At 44.3% G+C, this 13846-nt stretch overlaps 1 protein-coding gene across 2 annotated transcripts in view; it reads right to left on the bottom strand.

Moving 5' to 3' along the window:
• Window positions 1–4672: 4672 nt before the first annotated feature.
• Window positions 4673–13846, bottom strand: part of rab27b (RAB27B, member RAS oncogene family) — a 128457-nt gene continuing 119283 nt past the window's right edge. For both annotated transcript variants that reach the window (NM_001195546.1, NM_001005681.2), the window contains 4 exon segments: window positions 4673–5803; window positions 7123–7246; window positions 8135–8238; window positions 10456–10541. In NM_001195546.1, coding sequence (NP_001182475.1) covers window positions 5614–5803; window positions 7123–7246; window positions 8135–8238; window positions 10456–10541 — 504 coding nt within the window. In that variant the 3' untranslated portion in view covers window positions 4673–5613.

The raw sequence follows: 13846 nt of genomic DNA on the forward strand, positions 1-13846 counted from the left end.
CACATTTGGCACCCCCAGGAGCATTTTTATGCTTGTGTTGCTCCCCAACTCTTTTTACGGGTAAAAAAATTTGGAGACCCCTGATCTACTGTATATACTATGAATAATAATAATAGTCAGCTCATTGGGCAGGTTTTGTTATCTGCAGATGCCCCAAATTGGCCAGTGTATGGCGCATAGGCATGGGCAGTGTAAACAAGACTTAAGGTGGCCACATAACGATCCATTCGCCTGGTGAGGGTGCCTAGCGAGCGAATCTTCTCCTGATATCTCCACCTGCGGGTGGGCGATATCGGGTAAATTTAGGATAATTCGGTCGTTTGGCCCTGGGGACAAAAAATCAAATTATAATGAATCTAATGGACATAATCGGTTCGGGGACCACATTAACAAGCCAATGCGGTCCCCGATCTGGCTGAATTTTTTAACCTGCCTGATCGATATCTGCCCGATTTCAGGCCAGATATCAGTCGGGCAGGCCAGTCGTTGGTGCCCCTACACAGGCTGATAAGAAGCCGAATCAATCAGTCCAAGGGACTGATATCGGCAGCTACAACTGGCCCGTGTATGGCCACCTTAACAATAGAAAGGCGGTCACACTATGTATGGCCCCTTGTATAGTGTACATGAGCAGATTGGTCAGATATCAGTCTCAGGATCCCAGAAGCTCAGATATTCCTGCTTCTGTTATTGGAGAAGAGCCATATTGCATCAATCCATGACTCCCACACTGTTGGCTCCATGCAACACCTAGACAGCCTTTACTTCTAAATCCAACTCCACCCTAAATCCAGCTTTACCAAACAAATCATTAGTACCTGTACCCTGATTACTAATGAACGGTTTGGTAAAGTGGGATTCTAGCTATCACACCATTAGTATTAACTGGGTTTGTAAGTTATCTTCAGTTAAAATAGTCTTCAGAGGGCAGAGTTATTTTTTAAAGAGCATCAGACTAGGAGAGCATCAATAATTTCTAGCAGAGAGTGTGTCTGGGTTGGAGCCCACCAGATTTTTTCCCAGTGTCCTGCCGGCCCAGTCCGTCCCTGCATGTCTGGATTAAGATTCAAAATAGACGTTGGCATTGAACACAAAGACCCAAACTGCTCCTCAGAGGTCCAATGCAAAGCACCAATCCATGGGGCTACAATAAGCCCCTCCGGCAATTCCCTGAGATTCCAGGTAAGTACAGACCTGATGGGGTCACTCTAAATCCATGATCCCAAACCTGCAGGTTTGTATTTGCGTCGCCATGACCAGCGGCACTAAAGCCAAGTTCTCATTTCAGTTTACCATTCATATGGACCTTTGATTTGGAAAGAAGACCATTCCTTGTTCTTATTAACAAATGATCAAGTGCTTTTGACTTGCAGGGAGTCCATGTTCGACGCCAAGTCCCCTTACTCCAGGCTTTTACATTTACGGACCAGATATGTCACAGAGAAGAGCTGATCAACGCTAAGTGGGACCTGCCATCCATCACAAACAAAGGAACATTCTGGACTTATCACAAGAAGAGCGAGAAAGGACCTCACACCTTACCCAACAGTGTTTGGACTCATTACTACCCGTTGCTCATTCACTAGGGGTAATGTTTCAATAACTCATAGAAGCCAATTATAAGCCTGCACTGGTCATTAAGAGCACCAATCCATGGGCTGCAATAAGCCCCTCTGGCAATTCCCTGAGATTCCAGCGGCACTAAAGCCAAGTTATTTCAGTTTATTGGCGCCAGTTTTAACTTGCAATAGAGATAAAAATGTTCTCCTAAAAAGCACGTCCAGGAACTTGCCACACAACCCCATGTGTTTCATTGTCAGTTCACAATTGGCCTAAATTGCCTAAGTGTTAACGAAGCTGCTCGTTAAGATTCATTTATTCCGACAGCTTGCCTGATACACTTCCTCCCATGTTTCCTTTTTTAGGCAACCTAAAATACTCCTTTGTTTAATATAGTCTATTCATTGTACACAATCCCTTCAGCAGCGTTTGTTATGGGGAAAGCTACTGTATGTCTTACTAAAAAAGCATTTCAATAGAACTGGAGAATTGATTTTTACTTAATTGCCCCATTTAGAGAGTAGCGTGCTAAAGTCAGACCAGGTTTGCCAGCCTTTCTGTAACAAACACAGGACTTCCAACCATGTTATCTTTCTTTCCTGTTACAGGTATGGGATCCCTTATCTGGATATAATTATCCAGAAAGCTCCGAATTACAGAAAGCCCGTCTCCCATAGACTCCATTTTAATCAAATAATTCAGAATTTTAAAACTGATTTTCTTTTTCTCTGTAATAATAAAACAGTTCCTGTACTTGATCCCAACTAAGATATAATTACCCCTTATTGGGGGCAGAACAGCCCTATTGGGTTTATTTCATGGTTAAATGATTCCCTTTTCTCTGTAATAATAAAACAGTACCTGTACTTGATCCCAACTAAGATATAATTACCCCTTATTGGGGGCAGAACAGCCCTATTGGGTTTATTTAATGGTTAAATGATTCCCTTTTCTCTGTAATAATAAAACAGTACCTGTACTTGATCCCAACTAAGATATAATTACCCCTTATTGGGGCAGAACAGCCCTATTGGGTTTATTTCATGGTTAAATGATTCCCTTTTCTCTGTAATAATAAAACAGTACCTGTACTTGATCCCAACTAAGATATAAATAATCCTTATTGGATGTAAAACATCCTATTGGGTTTAATGGTTTATTGATTTTTTAGTAGACTAAAGGTATGGAGATCCGGAATACCTTTGGTCCCAAGCATTCTGGATAACTGGTCCTATAAACGGGTCCTAAAATTGGCTCAGTCAGGCAGGTTTGTTTTTTTTTTTTTTTGACCACAAAAAGGTCATACAAGTGTACATTCCATTTACAATTTTTCAAGTCTCCTGCTTGCAAGAACCCATTACTGGCTGCATAAAATATAAGGTTCTCTTCTGCGGCCCTTCCATGTCTGTACCCATTTGTACTGCCATGTCGGGACTACAAGAAATGGAATTTACTATAAAGAGGTAAAGGAAATCCTTATTTTCCAGTGCATTCGGAACAAGCCATTCATAAACAGAGCCAGGGAAGGCTCAGCCTGAAGGCCTGTTATCCTGAGATGTTGGAAGGATTGCCTGCTCCTCTTGTTGGTGCAGGGGTAAGGCATTATCTGTTACTGTATGTGTTAGCTCTAGATCCTGGCCATAGGATGCTGCAGTGAGGTAACTTGGGGGGCATCTGTGCATCTACCAGTCTGTGTTTATAGTAGCCAATGAAGAAGCTGGGACAGTGGTTGCCTTGAAGCTTGAGGAGGTGGAGTTGATATCCCGTTGTATCATAAGCTACTCAGGGGCAGCAAACCCCAGTGATAATGCCAGGTTCATTTGGGAAGAGAAACTGGATACTGGCAGGGTATAACATAGGTCAGCTTTCATGATTTTAACCTCGGAACTTAAGGCTGATGTCCCACGGAGCGAGTTAGTTCCCAGTGATAGATCTCTGCTACCACGGGTGGCCAACCGCTCTGAAATGCCTTTCCACCAGCAACAAGTCACCTTCAGGAGGTAACTTTGCATGACTTTGAAGAGCCAGACTCTTATTGTTGCCGGTGGAAAGGCATTTCAGAGCGGTTGGTCACCCGCGGTAGCAGAGATCTATCGCTGGGAACTAACTCACTCCGTGGGTCTTTAGCCTTAAGGTGCCCATACACGAGCCGATTCTAGCTGCTGATATTGGTCCCTAAGACCGATTGGCAACTTATCGGCCCGCGTAGGGGCACTACCAATGGGCCTGCCAGACCGATATCTGGCCTGAAATCTGCCAGATATCGATCGGGCAGGTAAAAAAATCTAGTCAGATCGGGGACCGCATCGGCTCGTTGATGTGGTCCCCGAACCGACTTTGCCTATACCCATTGGGCCCAGGGCCAAACAACCGAATTAGCCTGGATTCTCCCGATATTGCTCACCCGTTGGTGGGGATATTGGGAGAAGATCTGAAGGTGTATGGGTACCTTAAGACCTTTCAGATTTGTATGTGGCTTATGTGTTTCCTTGGGCAGAATCTTCCTATATTTATTGTGGCTCTGCGTGGCGGAGGCTAAACCCAGTAAGAATGAGAATTATGTTCCTACAGAGAAAAAAGGGGTGGTTAGAGACTGTCTAATTAAAACTCTCCAGGAATTCAGAGATATTTCAATGGTGAAAAGTTACCAAAGGCAAATTCTTAATCACAGTTAATGGGGGTGTTCATGGTTATGTGGGTCAGGATTGTGTGATCTCACACAGTCTGTATGAATGATATTTGGGCTTCACGGTGTACAGTATGTAGCCATAAATATGGAGCAAGGGCCTAGGGTATAATTACCATTGGGAATCATTTATTGATTTCACAGTGTAAAGGTGCTTCCTCCTCTATGAGAAGTGCCATAATCTCTGGGGACAATATGGGAAATGGTAGAACCAACAGAATATTGAGAGAGATCCTTTTCATTTGTCCGAGTAATCAAGACTTATATTAAAGAAATGTAATTAAGTATTTTTGTAATGGTTTTCATTATTCAATGAAGCTCCCAGCCATAAACACAAACATATCCATAGCTCTGTGCACACACACACACACACACACTATACCCTCCCACTATACATACTGCTCAAGTGGAAAAATACATGGACGGTTATGTTTGTATAAACAGGGTATATTTTTTTCTTTAATATTTTTAACAGCGGCAGTTAAATCTTAGACAAAAATGATAACAGAACTTTCAACCTCTCGCATCCCAATACACATGGCCGCCCATTTCCCAAAGACGGAGGAAGGCGGAGTTCCATAGCGTCTAGCGGGTCCTGTGTGCGCCGTGAAGAAAACACCAGACTCCTTGAAACATCTAAGCACCCAAGAGAGCGGTGACGATCATTAAACAGCGTATGGTCAACATACAGAATGAGGCTCACTAAGTCCCTGATTGTAACAGCACTTTCGATTCGTTTTTTTTTTTTGCCAATAGCAATAAAGAGATGCCAAGCGTTAACATTGAACAGATACCGTAGAATCAGCCACAAACGGTTGATAAAGAGCAGATTTTTCTCCACGTATAAGACATGACTTATTTTACTTTATTTTTTTAATGTTAACAGCACAAAGTCGATAAAATACATGACTCGGTGGTAAGAAAACAGAAGCCGGTATTGCCTAATCCAATCACGTGCTTGCAATACGGGGGGAGGGGGGCGGGGCTTGCAGCAAATGGTACAACGAAAATCTGACCTGTAACTACACCAAAATAGAATATTTTCCGTTGAATTATAGTAACACCTTTTTCCTCTTTATATTTCTTTTCAATATACATCTGACGGTTGACAGTTCCTTCATAAGTGAGGTTGCCATATAGCAGTGATGAGTAACCGGTGTGAGTAACAACTCGGAGTATTCCTCAAATACTAGACCTGATCACTACCACTGCTACACAGTATCACGGGAAATCCCAAGGGGAGAGTCTTTGTTTGGAATGTTAGATCAATGGCCGACACGTCGGTGGTCCAGTGGGTTCCAGGAAAGTGGTTTTGCTCGGCCATTGGGCGTCGGGTATAAGTGATTTCTCCCAGTTTGCGGATTATTTTAGCATGCACACTTTCTTCCTTCTGGCTTGGCTTCATCTAATTTCCCAGAGGTTCCACCATTAACGGCATCTGGTACTTGGGTCTTGTCCACACACTGTTCCATTCGTTTCATTATCAAGTCCAGAAGAGTGTCCACTGACTTCTCCACATCTTGCCCAGAAGCCGCACTGGTCTCAAAATAGGGAATGCTAGCAAGCAAAGAAGGCACCATGTTAGATTTCTGGTTATCTAGGAGACCCAGGAACTGGGTGTTTAATATTAAATATAACGCGAGGGAACCAAACTTGACATATCTATTTTCCTCCTGTCTTCTAATGGCTGATGATACATTGTCGTACTCTGATGACAACTGTCTAAACATGGAGCCATAACAAACAATTTGAAGCTAGTAGTGGCCTAATCTCTTTAGAGGACCTCCAGGTGAGCCCCAGCGAAGGACAATTCCCATTAGCTTTGACACCTATTACATTTAGCAGCAGGGTCGGACTGGGCTGCCGGGACACCAGGAAAAATCCCGGTCGGCCCCGGCGGCCCAGACCCAACCCTTGCTGGCGCTCCCTCTGCCCAATCGTTCCACCACTGATACATTAAATTTATGCACGCTCAGGGGAGGACATTGGGTGGGGGCCCCTGGGAGGGGTTAGGTGACGCGGCCGGTGGGGGTACCTGCAGGGCCCCTGGGGAGGGAGCCCCAGTGGGCCCTGCAGGCAGCCCCCCAGTGCAACCCTGTTTAGCAGTGTCTACATTTAATTATTATGAGAGGAGCCCTTGATCTGAGGTTCTCTATAGCAGTGTTTTTCAACCTTTTTTGGGCAAAGGCACACTTGTTTCATGAAAAAAATCACGAGGCACACCACCATTAGAAAATGTTAAAAAATTTAACTCTGTGCCCAGCAGCAGTGCCCCCCTAGTACATTGGTGCCAAGAGCAGTGCCCCCCTAGTACATTGGTGCCCAGCAGCAGTGCCCCCTAGTACATTGGTGCCAAGAGCAGTGCCCCCCTAGTACATTGGTGCCAAGAGCAGTGCCCCCCTAGTACATTGGTGCCCTGCCTACGGCACACCAGGCAACATCTCGCGGCACACTAGTGTGCCGCGGAACAGTGGTTGAAAAACGCTGCTCTATAGAACCCTAGGGGCCCAATCCAACAATGTTTAAATGCTGCAAAATTACATTCACTTCCCTGATACCCCAGGCTGGTGCTCCTGTTAGCAGAAAACTGCACCGGCTTGGGGTATTTTTGAGCGGGAAACACAGAGTAATTTTCTTCTTCATTCTTCAAAGGCCCCAGCCAACACACGAGCAGTAGAGTGAAAGGAGCAGGAAGCAGATCATGGTGCTCTCTCAGCGATTTCCCCCAGGAACTGGGGAGGAGCCTAATATTGGGAAGCTCTGACCCCTAATGACTAATATATTATATTATAAATATTTAAGACACATCCATTGCTCTCTCTAGAACAAATCCTTCACACTTCAGTTTAGAGGCGGTGCTTTGATGGACAGCTCACCCGTATTTATCAGCAAGTTCCTTCGCTTGCCTCTCATTCACCTCTCTCTGGTCTGATAGGTCGGCCTTGTTGCCAATTAATACAATGTCGGGATTCTCGCAGTAAGCGTTGGCTTGAAGTTGGCCTGAAATAAAGCATTTAAAATAATAATTAATATATGTAGGTTTAATTTGCCTTAAACCATAACCACTTGTCTGCCACAAAACGTGGAGCGCGGTATGGTCCTTTGTACAGTTCTGCATCATCCCTTAAAGGGATGCCGTCATGATTTTTATGGTATAGTTTTAATCACTATATCACATTGTTCACAATACAATTTATTCATTCTATTTAACACCTTATTCTTGAACCAACAAATGTATTTGTAGCTGTAATATTGGTGTGTAGGCGCCATCTCAGTGCATTGTGCCTGAGTCTGAGCTTTCAGCCAGCGCTACACATTAGAACTGCTTTCAGCTAACCTATTGTTTCTCCTACTCCCATGTAACTGGAGGAGTCCCAAGCCGGACTTGGATTTCTTACTATTGAGTGCTATTCTGATACCTACTGGGAGCTGCTATCTTGCTCCCTTCCCATTGTTCTGCTGATTGGCTGCTGGGGGTGAGGGGGGGGGGATATCACTCCAACTTGCAGCGCAGCAGTAAAGTGTGCCTGAGTCTGAGCTTTCAGAAGGAGCCAGCGCTACACATTAGAACTGCTTTCAGCTAACCTATTGTTTCTCCTACTCCCATGTAACTGCTGATTGGCTGCTGGGGGTGAGGGGGGGGGGATATCACTCCAACTAGTAAAGTGTGACTGAAGTTTATCAGAGCAGAAATAACATGGCTATGGCACCCTGGGAAATGAAGAATATGGCTAGCCCCGTATGAAATTAAATATAAAAAAAATCTATTTGCTCTTTTTAAAAATGGATTTCAATGCAGGATTGTGCTGGGGAAGCTCTATTAACTGATGGGTTTTCAAAATAAACATGGTTTCCCATGACAGAATCCCATTAAGCCATAACACTTACTCATCCAGTTTCTGACATTCAAGAAGCTCTGTTGGCTAGTGAGATCGAACATTAACAAGAATCCCATGGCATCTCTGAAAAACGCTGTGGTGAGACTTCGGAACCTACAGAACAGAAACGTCTGTGTTAATTTCATACATTTATATAACTGAATATGAGCCAATGGGGAGATGAACAAAACACATTACAAGGGAGGTGGCAGGATAACCTAGAATATCCGCTGGTGTTCGGCATAGACTTGGAGACTCTCCAAGAACCCCCGGGGGCCATAAATTCTCTATTGAATTGAACATTATTGCAGTCGGCTTCCGATTATTGATGGGATTCACGAGAAGCTCCAGGCCAACTTTTTTCATAAACCAAAAGTGTTTTATTGACAACAATGTCTGTGCTAAACTATAAATAAATAATCAGGAGGGAGATAGCCTGGAAGAACCATCTATCACTGGCCAATAGAGCAGGATAGCTGATTAGATGAGTTCCTGGGGAGTTTACCAAAGTTTGTTGGCAGCATTTATACAATATAGGAAGTTAGGAATATAATATTTAGAAGGTGTTTTCCATTGAGAGAAATATATGTCCGTCCAAATTACATCAATATGGGTAAAAATACACCAAGTACCATTGATGTTCCAATATTTAGCCATAATCCCCCCTCCCCCAAGTTGTAAACTCAAGATATTTAGGTGTAGTGTATTAACCTGGCCATGTAGCCCACAGCAAGAAAGGTATCCCAGATATTTTACAGAGCACTATTTTGGGGAGTGGGGCTTGCTAGAGGGGGATAGGCCTGGCTGAGGAGGAGTTAATGTAAAAAGACTGAAGGATAGCAGATATATTAGGGAAAGTTGGGAACAACAGCACAGGATGGTGACAACAAGGGCTATGACCAAAAGATAAGTGGCCAGCGATAAATGTCCTCTATCGCAAGTGACTAATCTCCTCCAAATGCCTTCCCACCATGAATAATGGACGATTTGGACTATGGTAAACCATAAGAGTACCTTCAGCTTTCTGAAGATGGCCAAATTTTCTTTGCGAGGCAACTTTGGAAAGCCAAAGCCATATGGTTTACATTATCGCAGGTAGGAAGGCATTTGGAGGAGGTTAGTCGTCGCGGTATAGGAGATTTATTGCAGGCAACTAATATCCTCGTCTGTCATTACCCTAAAGGTCCCCATACAGGGGTCGATTGTAGCTGCCGATATGGGTCCCTTGGACCAATTCGGCAGCTTATCGGCCTGTGTAGGGGCAGAACGAGGGGCCTGCCTGACTGATATCTGGCCTGAAATTGGCCAGATATTGATCTGGCAAGGTTAGAAAATTCAGTTGGATCGGGGACCACATTGGCTCGTTGATGTGGTCCCCGAATCGACTGCCCATTGCCGCCAATATAATGCGATCGTTTGGCCCCAGGGCAATTAGCCTACACGCTCCCCGATATCACCCACCCATAGGTGGGGATATTGGGTGAAGATCCGCTCACTTGGCGATCTCGCCAAGCGAGCGAACCTTAACGTGGGGACCTTAAGCTGGGAAGTGGATAGTAGGATAAGATGATAGAAATAAAGAGAATGACAGCATGTCAAGATAGTGATGATAGTAGGTTATACTGTTTCATTGCTGGCCAGCCTGCTTCAGTGCATCTTATAGGTTTAGATACTTATTTAGTTGGACGCCACTTATTTTTATGTTGGTCTGTCAGATTATATCATCTCACTATGTGGACTATGTGACCTATGGACATAAATATGCAGTTATCCCCTGAGGGGGTGGGTTTTACTTATTGATTCACCACAATTATACCGGTACTTATTTTATCCTTAGTGTGTCCCCATGACCCTAATGTAGCATTGCAGCACTCATAACTGCATAACTTGCAAATGTTATGTCTTAGCAGACCAACCTAGATCAACCAACAGATCCCTTCCAACAACAAATGGTTAAATCCCAGATAATTCCAAGCCTAATCCATGTTGAAGATACACAACCACATTTTGAGATGTAGGAGTATGGCTGGTAAGGTTTTTTGCTGTAGATTACATGAAGTTGACTGTATGAGACCATCAAGAAGGGTTGCAGTACCCTCAAATGCTTGCCTTGCTTTACTAATATCTAACTAATGGGATCAGTTGAAAGATTCCTGTAGGACTACATTGGGTTTCACTTTGTCTCCTTCTCCTGTCTCCAAGTTATCGGAGTTATTAATACAAAGGTGATTTCAGTAAAAGATGATTTAATAGAGTATGCAGTTACAGAAAGTTGACCAATTCTGATGGCCTGTTAGGAAATAGAATAGCCATGTATAACTGTATGGTTACCGTTCTTGTCCCGCTGTGTCCCAAAGTTGCAAATGAACCTTGAATGTTTTGCCATGAGTACCGCCTGGTCCTGCATTGCTGTATATCTGGGCAATAATGACACAATATAACCCAACATTAGTCTTGTTTCAGATGTTACATGCACATTGGACAGGTCATGGAACACAATCATCAATATAAAAACAAAGAAACTGCCTGGAAGGTTAGAAGAAGTACAAATACATCAAATACATGCACAATGGTTGCCTTCACCTTAGCTTTATACAACTTTGGACTGGACCACCAGGATACCAATGCAAAGCCAAACCTCCTTCCAATCACAACTCTGGAGCTGGTCATGAGCTCAGAACTCAAGGGTTCTTCACAAGGAGAGCATCATGGCCCCAGCATAACTCCCCAGGCATGTTTGCTTATGGTTTCTCTGCTCCTGCCATGCAGACTGTGGAAGGACACATTTAGGGGCAGACAGAATAAAATGGGAAAAGAAAGAAAACGGAATGGAGCAGTAGACATATGTGGGAAAAGACCAAAGATAAGGGATGAGAAACATTAAAAAGTAGGAATAGGAAAGGTTTAGAAAGAGGATAGAAGATGTACCCCAAAAAATGATGGGAAAGGCCAAAGGAAAAGAAAAGGGAAAACACCAAAAGAAAACAAGTAGTGGTAAAAGAGAGTAACTGGAGATAGAACAAGAGTGAAGAAAGGTTGGGACTAGAGGATAACAGAATAACCAAAGGTTATAATGAAGGTAACTGTTGAAGAAGCTGAATGTTATGGGTTGCTGGGACCCTTCTCTAAGGTTCCTGGTGGCCCAGATGCCATCACTACGGTGCTTTCAACTTCCAAAGGGTGTTTTACATAAGTCCTGATACACTATTATTTCCAAGTGCTAAAGACAACTCATTGCAACCATGCATGTAATTAAAGGGTTTCTGTCATGATTTTTATTGGGTACTTTTTATTTCTAAATTACACTGTTTACATAGCAAATAATTCCATCTACCATTTAAAATTTTATACTTGAAGCAACAGGGCTTTCCAGTGCTACATATTAGAACTTCTTTCAGGTGACCTATTGTTTCTCCTACTCCCATGTAACTGGAGGAGTCCCAAGCCGGACTTGGATTTCTTACTATTGAGTGCTATTCTGATACCTACTGGGAGCTGCTATCTTGCTCCCTTCCCATTGTTCTGCTGATCGGCTGCTGGGGGTGAGGGGGGGGGATATCACTCCAACTTGCAGCGCAGCAGTAAAGTGTGCCTGAGTCTGAGCTTTCAGAAGGAGCCGGCGCTACACATTAGAACTGCTTTCAGCTAACCTATTGTTTCTCCTACTCCCATGTAACTGGAGGAGTCCCAAGCCGGACTTGGATTTCTTACTATTGAGTGCTATTCTGATACCTACTGGGAGCTGCTATCTTGCTCCCTTCCCATTGTTCTGCTGATCGGCTGCTGGGGGTGAGGGGGGGATATCACTCCAACTTGCAGCGTAGCAGTAAAGTGTGACTGAAGTTTATCAGAGCACAGGTCACATGGCTGTGGAACCCTGGGAAATGAAGAATATGGCTAGCCCCATGGGAAAAACAGATTACAATGCAGGATTCTGCTGGAGAAGCTCTATTAACTGATGGGTTTTGAAATAAACATGTTTCCCATGACAGTATTTGCTTTAAGAGCAGGCCTTTATTATATACAACTATATGATTATGCAGATACCATAATTCCATAATAAAGAACACTGTATCGTTACCAGCATCCGAAAGCCTTTTTTTCTGCAGAATTTATTTCACACCAACAGAAAGGAAAATCAAACAGATGACATTTATAACGAAGCCATGTGGCAATCTGGCCCCGCGGATAAGTGTTAATTGTGCATCCAATGTTGTCATTAAATAAATGATGGGATGCCTTAAGGAAATTCCCACGAATACACACAGAGATCCAACAGACTAGAATATTCATGTATTTGAAATGTATTTGAATAAATATCCCTGCAATGGGAAAGGCCAATGGCCAAAGGGCACATTGTCCTGCAAAGGGACAGAATCACAGAAAGTCACACCAGCTGTAGGGTTTGGGGATGCACTGTGCATGAACATTACTTTCCAAAAAATTGGGAGGAAAAGTGCCCCAGGTTTTTTCACACCAGTTAAAGCAGAAACACAAAATTACTGGGGTGCAATGCCATATTTATAATGGCCTGTCCTTAGGCAAACCATCCCAGTAGCACCTCCAAGTGACTAGAATTGCTCCTCACCTACCCCACCCTTCAGTGTCCGACTGGGGTGCCAGGGACCCAGCACCAAACAGACTGTGGGGCCCACTCTCCAAACAATTTTCCTTCTCTCTTCATTCACCTTCTTTAATCTCCTAATCTTTTCTTCTTACATATTATCTAACTATCCTCCTTCCATTTCTTTTGTTGGTTTTCAAATGGAAATGAGGAATGACCATTTTATAGGGAAACAAGGCAAATGGCTGGGAGAGCAGGAGGGCCCAATGGGAGTTTTCCTAAAAACATGCTAGAGTGTCATACTTTATTGTACTGCGTACTTCCGCCATCTTGCTCCTCATAACCCCTGCGTTGTCCTAGGCACTGCAACTGCACTCTGCTTTATCCAGTGCAGGAGATACTTGGGAGAAGGCAGCAAGATGGAGGCAGCACACTTTAGGAGGTAGGGTTCCCACAACTTGTTTGCCTTCAGGAGGGAGAAATGGGCACAATGTGCAGGGAAATGGGCAGAGTGAGCGGGGATATGGGCAGTGTTGGTGGGTGAAAAAGGAGGAATGGGCAGGGAAATGGGCAGTGTTGGTGAGTGAAAAAGGAGGAATGGGCAGGGAAATGGGCAGAGTAGGCGGGGAATGGGAGGAGTGGGCAGGAAAATGGGCAGAGTTGGTGGATGAAATGGGAGGAGTGGGCAGGGAAATGGGCAGAGTGGGTGGGGAAATTGGAGGAATGGGCAGAGAAACGGGCAGAGTTTGTGGGTGAAATGGGAGGAATGGGCAGGGAAATGGGCAGAGTGGGTGGGGAAATGGGAGGAGTGGGCAGGGAAATGGGCAGAGTGGGTGGGGAAATGGGAGTAAAGGGCAGGGAAACAGGCAGAGTTGGTGGGTGAAATGGGAGGAATGGGCAGGGAAATGGGCAGTGTTGGTGAGTGAAAAAGGAGGAATGGGCAGGGAAATGGGCAGAGTAGGCGGGGAATGGGAGGAGTGGGCAGGAAAATGGGCAGAGTTGGTGGATGAAATGGGAGGAGTGGGCAGGGAAATGGGCAGAGTGGGTGGGGAAATTGGAGGAATGGGCAGAGAAACGGGCAGAGTTTGTGGGTGAAATGGGAGGAATGGGCAGGGAAATGGGCAGAGTGGGTGGGGAAATGGGAGGAGTGGGCAGGGA

Source organism: Xenopus tropicalis, chromosome 1, assembly GCF_000004195.4.
Source record: "Xenopus tropicalis strain Nigerian chromosome 1, UCB_Xtro_10.0, whole genome shotgun sequence".
NCBI lineage: Eukaryota > Metazoa > Chordata > Amphibia > Anura > Pipidae > Xenopus > Xenopus tropicalis.